The sequence below is a fragment of the Notolepis coatsorum genome, assembly GCF_963971535.1.
Source record: "Notolepis coatsorum genome assembly, chromosome: 2".
NCBI classification, from domain to species: domain Eukaryota; kingdom Metazoa; phylum Chordata; class Actinopteri; order Aulopiformes; family Paralepididae; genus Notolepis; species Notolepis coatsorum.
The window spans coordinates 6261472-6270244 of record NC_140166.1 but is presented as its reverse complement, the minus strand read 5'-3'; the positions used below and the strand labels follow the sequence as shown (position 1 = coordinate 6270244).

Genomic DNA, 8773 nt, shown 5'->3' with positions numbered 1-8773 from the left:
AACACACACACATACTGTACTGAACACACACAAATACTGTACTGAACACACACAAATACTGTACTGAACACACACACACTGTACTGAACACACACACACACACACTGTACTGAACACACACAAATACTGTACTGAACACACACACACTGTACTGAACACACACACACACACACACACTGTACTGAACACACACACATACTGTACTGAACACACACACTGTACTGAACACACACACTGTACTGAACACACACAGACTGTACTGAACACACACACACTGTACTGAACACACACACTGTACTGAACACACACACACTGTACTGAACACACACACACTGTACTGAACACACACACACACTGTACTGAACACACACACACTGTACTGAACACACACACTGTACTGAACACACACACACACACACACACACTGTACTGAACACACACACTGTACTGAACACACACACACTGTACTGAACACACACACTGTACTGAACACACACACTGTACTGAACACACACACACTGTACTGAACACACACACAGTACTGAACACACACACTGTACTGAACACACACACACAGTACTGAACACACACACACTGTACTGAACACACACACACACACTGTACTGAACACACACACTGTACTGAACACACACACACACACTGTACTGAACACACACACTGTACTGAACACACACACACTGTACTGAACACACACACACTGTACTGAACACACACACTGTACTGAACACACACACACTGTACTGAACACACACACACACACACTGTACTGAACACACACACACACACACTGTACTGAACACACACACACACTGTACTGAACACACACACACACACAATGTACTGAACACACACACACACATTCACACACACACACACACACACACACACACACACACACACACACACACACACACTGTACTGAACACACACACACACACTCACTGTACTGAACACACACACACACTGTACTGAACACACACACTGTACTGAACACACACACACTGTACTGAACACACACACACTGTACTGAACACACACACACTGTACTGAACACACACACACACACTGTACTGAACACACACACACACACTGTACTGAACACACACACACACACACTGTACTGAACACACACACACACACAATGTACTGAACACACACACACACATTCACACACACACACACACACACACACACACACACACACACACACACACACACACACACACACACACTGTACTGAACACACACACACACACTCACTGTACTGAACACACACACACACACTGTACTGAACACACACACTGTACTGAACACACACACACTGTACTGAACACACACACACACACACACACTGTACTGAACACACACACACACACACACACACACACACACACACTGTACTGAACACACACATGTGTGTTCTATGACTTCTATGTTTGTCTGAAGATTTGTGTGCTTGTTTTCTTGGCTGGGTTTACTGTGTGATGTTAGAGCGCCCCCTGCAGGAGAGTAAGAGAATAGCAGCCTGCGGGCATGCTGAGGTGTAGGGTTGCTCTCTAGAACAGACACACAATTAGTTTAATTTTTGTTTATCCAGGGAAGGTTGACTGAGCCACTGTCTCTTTCCCAGCAATGTCCTGCTTCACACTGACTTCACACCTGCCCAGTACATCCAGTCTGACACTGTTGACCACTAGGAGCTGCCCAGTACATCCAGTCTGACACTGTTGACCACTAGGAGCTGCCCAGTACATCCAGTCTGACACTGTTGACCACTAGGATCTGCCCAGTACAACCAGTCTGACACTGTTGACCACTAGGATCTGCCCAGTAAAACCACAGTCTGACACTGTTGACCACTAGGAGCTGCCCAGTACAACCACAGTCTGACACTGTTGACCACTAGGAGCTGCCCAGTACATCCAGTCTGACACTATTGACCACTAGGAGCTGCCCAGTACAACCACAGTCTGACACTGTTGGCCACTAGAGCTGCCCAGTACAACCACAGTCTGACACTGTTGACCACTAGAGCTGCCCAGTACAACCACAGTCTGACACTGTTGACCACTAGAGCTGCCCAGTACAACCACAGTGACACTATTGACCACTAGGAGCTGCCCAGTACAACCACAGTCTGACACTGTTGACCACTAGGAGCTGCCCAGTACAACCACAGTCTGACACTATTGACCACTAGGAGCTGCCCAGTACAACCACAGCCTGACACTGTTGACCACTAGGAGCTGTCTAGTACATCCAGTCTGACACTGTTGACCACTAGGAGCTGCCCAGTACATCCAGTCTGACACTGTTGACTGTAGAACAGCCTCTCCCTGAACGTCAGCAAAACTAAAGAGATGATTGTGGACTTTAGGAGGTCGGGGGCCAGGGACTACAGCCCCCTCAGCATCGACGGGGCACCGGTTGAGAGAGTGAACAATTTTAAGTACCTCGGAGCCTACATATCCGAGGACTTGACATGGACCACACACATTGACAGTGTTGTGAAGAAGGCACGGCAACGCCTCTACTTCCTCAGGCGCCTAAGGAAGTTCAAAGTGAGTCAGAAGATCCTTAAGAACTTCTACTCATGTACAATAGAGAACATCCTGACTGGTAATATCACCTCCTGGTTTGGGAATAGCACCGCACACGACCGCTGCAGACTACAGAGAGTGGCCCGTTCAGCCGAGCGCACAATTGGAGGTGGGCTTCCCACTCTCCAGGACATTTACAACAAGCGTTGCAGGGCCAAGGCTAAGAGAATAACCAAAGACTCTAGTCACCCAAACAACTGCCTCTTTGAACTGCTGTGGTCAGGCAAGCGCTACCGGAGTCTCATGGCCAGTACAGAGAGACTCAGAAGGAGCTTCTATCCCCAGGTCATCAGGATGCTCAATGACAATGTAACACAACCCATCATCTACACTTATTGCACACACATCCACATGCACACACTCACTTTTAAACAAACACTCACATTAACACTCACTTTAGACACTTTAACACTACATTATATTGATCTATTATTAAAGAGATTTGCACTACATGCATAGTATACCTCATTTGCATTTGCACCTTACCTCAATGGACGCCACAGCGATATGCGTGATGTGTTGTTAACAGGCCGACGCTCTAAAGGTCAAGTGGCGGTGTTTGCAGGGCTATAACTATATTCTATATTATAGCTATGGATACAATACTATGGCCCATTTGACATCGACTATCTATCGTTCAATATGTGTTAAAGAAATAACTTTTTCATCCATACATTCCCGTTTTATACCATGGTGAATATAACTATAGTTTTAGAGTAATCCTGTCTAATCCCAGAAAACTACGCTATGCAGCAATACGTGCAATTCACTAAAAACGTTGCCGTTTCTCGCCTGTACATGCTTCTATTTCGAAATCACATCTATATTATCGGTATTATGTTTCATCATGAATGCATGAAAGGGTGGGGGGGGGGGGGGTCATTTTTTTTATTTTGTATTTTATTTTTTTATTATTTTTTAAACAAACATATAAACAAACATGACAACACACGATAAGATATACAAGCATTAATTAACAGTGCACATCCAATGAAATCACCAATTAGTTAAATGTCTTATACAGGATATACCCCTAATACCTGCTATCTAATACCCTACGGCCTACACACATATGCTCTAGCTCGTACCCCCCCTCCCGGACCCCCCATTGGATAATCCATCCATTATCCCTCGCTCCTAACCAGACACTACCATTATATGCTAGCTTTTATTCTCTCCACCACTTCTAACCACATTGTCATTTTGGATTCATTGAGACCCACATTTTTTTTATGCTTTGATCGTCACCAACGGCACACGTTGTGGAGTAAAATACACACATATATTGTGATCGAAGTGAAATCATGGTTGGATCACAGCAGGATTGATACCATATAGGCCTTACCTTCACTAGGATGTACCCCAAAAAGAATATTCCAATGATCTGATCGTGAGTCCCAGTATTGGTATCGATCGTGTCGCCAACATAATCCGCCACACATCATGCACTGGGAGTGTTTCACGCTTCTCAATCCGACCATTATAACCGCCCCCCTTGCCCGACCAATAGAAATCTGACCGGAGACTTTTGATTGATGCACAGGCCAAGATAATGTTTCAAAGGGTGCTCTATACTGCCACCTGGGTGGATGCGGCCGGTATTGCACTTTGGCATTCTCAGGATGATTCCCCATGTTAACCCAGATGTCCGTGTGCCTGTAATGAATGGAAATATAGAATAAAAGAAACAACGATGAAAACCCGACTATACTCGGGTCTGGCGCTGATTGAGTTAAAGTTTTGTACCTCATTTTCTGCATTGTACCTCACTGTTTGTACTTTAGATTGTATATTGTATTGTATATTGTATATTCCTCTACTTACTTTTTTACTTACTTTTTTTTACTGTGTGAAGCAGACTCTCAGGGGCTCATACAGAACCAAGCATTTCACCGTAAAATATGTGTATTTTTACTATTTTATTGTGACAATTAATAAACAAACTTGAACTTGAAACTAGTTTTAGTGGAGGATGGTGATGTTTATTCTGTAGTTTTAGTGGATGATGGTGATGTTTATTCTGTAGTTTTAGGGGATGATGGTGATGTTTATTCTGTAGTTTTAGTGGATAATGGTGATGTTTATTCTGTAGTTTTAGTGGATAATGGTGATGTTTATTCTGTTGTCAGTTGTTGTTGTTGTTGTTGTTGTTGTTTTTGAGGATGGTGATGTTTATTATGTTGTTGTTGTTGTTGTTGATGATGATGATGATGTTTATTCTGTAGTTTTAGTGGAGGTTGATGATGTTTATTCTGTAGTTTTAGTGGAGGTTGATGATGTTTATTCTGTAGTTTTAGTGGAGGATGATGATGTTTATTCTGTAGTTTCAGTGGAGGATGATGATGTTTATTCTGTAGTTTCAGTGGAGGATGGTGATGTTTATTCTGTAGTTTTAGTGGAGGATGATGATGTTTATTCTGTAGTTTCAGTGGAGGATGATGATGTTTATTCTGTAGTTTTAGTGGAGGTTGATGATGTTTATTCTGTAGTTTTAGTGGAGGTTGATGATGTTTATTCTGTAGTTTTAGTGGAGGTTGATGATGTTTATTCTGTAGTTTCAGTGGAGGTTGATGATGTTTATTCTGTAGTTTTAGTGGAGGTTGATGATGTTTATTCTGTAGTTTTAGTGGAGGATGGTGATGTTTATTCTGTAGTTTCAGTGGAGGTTGATGATGTTTATTCTGTAGTTTCAGTGGAGGTTGATGATGTTTATTCTGTAGTTTTAGTGGAGGTTGATGATGTTTATTCTGTAGTTTCAGTGGAGGATGGTGATGTTTATTCTGTAGTTTCAGTGGAGGATGGTGATGTTTATTCTGTAGTTTTAGTGGATGATGGTGATGTTTATTCTGTAGTTTTAGTGGAGGTTGATGATGTTTATTCTGTAGTTTCAGTGGAGGTTGATGATGTTTATTCTGTAGTTTTAGTGGAGGTTGATGATGTTTATTCTGTAGTTTCAGTGGAGGTTGATGATGTTTATTCTGTAGTTTTAGTGGAGGTTGATGATGTTTATTCTGTAGTTTTAGTGGATAATGGTGATGTTTATTCTGTAGTTTTAGTGGAGGTTGATGATGTTTATTCTGTAGTTTCAGTGGAGGATGGTGATGTTTATTCTGTAGTTTCAGTGGAGGATGGTGATGTTTATTCTGTAGTTTCAGTGGAGGTTGATGATGTTTATTCTGTAGTTTTAGTGGAGGTTGATGATGTTTATTCTGTAGTTTCAGTGGAGGTTGATGATGTTTATTCTGTAGTTTCAGTGGAGGATGGTGATGTTTATTCTGTAGTTTTAGTGGAGGTTGATGATGTTTATTCTGTAGTTTCAGTGGAGGTTGATGATGTTTATTCTGTAGTTTCAGTGGAGGTTGATGATGTTTATTCTGTAGTTTTAGTGGAGGTTGATGATGTTTATTCTGTAGTTTCAGTGGAGGTTGATGATGTTTATTCTGTAGTTTTAGTGGAGGATGGTGATGTTTATTCTGTAGTTTCAGTGGAGGATGGTGATGTTTATTCTGTAGTTTTAGTGGAGGATGGTGATGTTTATTCTGTAGTTTTAGTGGAGGTTGATGATGTTTATTCTGTAGTTTTAGTGGATAATGGTGATGTTTATTCTGTAGTTTTAGTGGAGGTTGATGATGTTTATTCTGTAGTTTTAGTGGAGGTTGATGATGTTTATTCTGTAGTTTCAGTGGAGGATGGTGATGTTTATTCTGTAGTTTCAGTGGAGGATGGTGATGTTTATTCTGTAGTTTTAGTGGAGGATGGTGATGTTTATTCTGTAGTTTTAGTGGAGGTTGATGATGTTTATTCTGTAGTTTCAGTGGAGGTTGATGATGTTTATTCTGTAGTTTTAGTGGAGGATGATGATGTTTATTCTGTAGTTTCAGTGGAGGATGGTGATGTTTATTCTGTTGTTGTTGTTGTTGTTGTTGTTGTTGTTGTTGTTGTCGATGATGGTGATGTTTATTCTGTAGTTTTAGTGGAGAATGGTGATGTTTATTCTGTAGTTTTAGTGGAGAATGGGGATGTTTATAATATTTTTTTTATCCACTTCTTCTCCTCCTTTTTTCTATTTTTCTCCCATCCCAATTTAGCCGTGCCAATTCTCCCCTGTCTTGATCGTTGCTCGCATGTGCCCCCCACTGGCCGGTTGTAGGGAGGATTAGAAGCCCATCAAATGTCCCCTCCGATACATGTGGAGGCAGCCAGTCACATCTTTTCACCTGCCAGCGCGGACTCTCATTGGCGAGGAGTAACGTGTAGGAGGCTCACACTGCCCCGTCATTTTCCTGTCTTTTGCTGTGCAGGCGCCCCAACCGACCTGTAGGAGTCGCTGTTCACAACGACCAGACTACCACCCATCGACTTCCCTCCCGCTACCTCTGCCAATTGAGTCAGTATGACGGCCGGCCCAAGCCGGAGGCAATGCTGACAGCCGGATTCGATACCGGTGTCTCTTGCGTTAGTGACTAGCGCAATGTCCGCTGCGCCACCCAGCCGCTTGGGGGATGTTTATTCTGTAGTTTTAGTGGAGGATGGTGATGTTTATTCTGTTGTCAGTTGTTGTTGTTGTTGCTGTTGATGATGGTGATGTTTATTCTGTAGTTTTAGTGGAAGATGGTGATGTTTATTCTGTTGTCAGTTGTTGTTGTTGTTGTTGTTGTTGTTGTTGCTGTTGATGATGGTGATGTTTATTCTGTAGTTTTAGTGGAAGATGGTGATGTTTATTCTGTTGTCAGTTGTTGTTGTTGTTGTCAGTTGTTGTTGTTGTTGTTGTTGCTGTTGACGATGGTGATGTTTATTCTGTAGTTTCAGTGGAGGTTAATGATGTTTGTTTATTCTCTCCAACAGAAGAGCCAGGGAAGCATCAACAAGGAACACTCTGCCTCAGCTGTTCCGAAGGCTTCTACCAGTAAGTTACTAGTGTTATAAAACGTATTACAGTTACTACTGCGGTTACTACTGTTATTACTGCTGTTATTACAGTTCTGTATCATTAGGGGATCCGCTTGGCATCACTCATGCACTCCCTCGCGTACGTGCACGCGCACTGAATAAATTCCACAAATGTACCTTTAATACCAGTATTAGTCTGACCACACCCCTCATCAGCTTACCTTCATAAGCAGGTGTGTGGTCACCTGCTCTCCTCCTTCTCGCTTTCACCACAAGGAAGTGCCTCAGTAGTACCCCACTTGACGTGTTGATTAGTTGAAAAGAGTTGTGACAAGTCTACATTGTGCTTTTTTCTTCTCTCATATCTGTTGTAAAGAAAAAGTTTGGGTCATAATGTATTCTGCGGAGAGTAGACCCGCTAGACCTACTCTTCACCAGCGGTTCTCCATTCCCGCCTCCGTCGTGCGTTCTGGTGCTAGGCTGTTGCCACTTTCGTGGTTGCCGACCCAGCCCAGGAGACAGCCGATGGATAGTTTGCCTCTCCGAAGAGCCGAGGAGTCGGTGCCGTCGCTCCGGCGATGGCCTGATCTCGACTCTGGTTCCTCTGGTTCCAGGGAATCGTCCGTTGGTGAACGGTCGGTTGTTTTGGAGCCGGAGGATTTGCGACGCAAACTTTTCGCGTCTGCCCGTTCACGTCGCAAGATGGTAGCATGCAGGCGCGAACGGCCTGGGTTTGGGGAACTGCTGGAGACCAGCGAGGATGCGTCCGGCTCTGGATTTCCGATGGAAACTGAAGACTTCATGGAAGAGGCGGACGGATTCTTGTATGATGGTCCCGTGGAGGAGAGTATCCCTCTTATCCAAGAAACACCGGAGGGCGGAGAAATGGCTCCATGGGACTCCCTGTTCGAGGATGTCGAGGAACCACCTTGGCCTCATCAGCAGGATGCCCTACTATCGGCCACATCAGACTGTGGCTCCTTGACCAGTTGCAGCCTGCTGCATGTGAGGGATGCGGGTTCGGTGGAGGAAGGTCCGCAGGGGGAACTGCAGGCTTTGTTTCCCGAGCTCATGGCGGTAGCCGCCGCCGCAAACGGCGTGCCGCTGCCGCTGCCATTGCCTGCACCTGTCCCTGATGATCTCATAGGTCATCGCTGGCAGCGTCGCCCAGTGAGAGGGGTGGATGTTGTCTACCCACTTTTCCCATCAATGGGGGCCTATGTTCGTCAGGGTCAGGCGGTTGCCAACATCATGGGACTAAC

The 8773-nt window shown here is 44.0% G+C and overlaps 1 protein-coding gene across 1 annotated transcript in view; it reads left to right on the top strand.

The window, feature by feature from the left end:
- The window catches only part of LOC311248911 (proprotein convertase subtilisin/kexin type 5-like), a gene marked incomplete at both ends in the record, with an annotated part of 83281 nt that overhangs the window by 32249 nt on the left and 42259 nt on the right, over nt 1–8773 (top strand). Inside the window, one exon of the mRNA XM_084338140.1 lies at nt 7467–7527. Coding sequence (XP_084194266.1) covers nt 7467–7527 — 61 coding nt within the window. The remainder of the gene's footprint in view (nt 1–7466; nt 7528–8773) is intronic.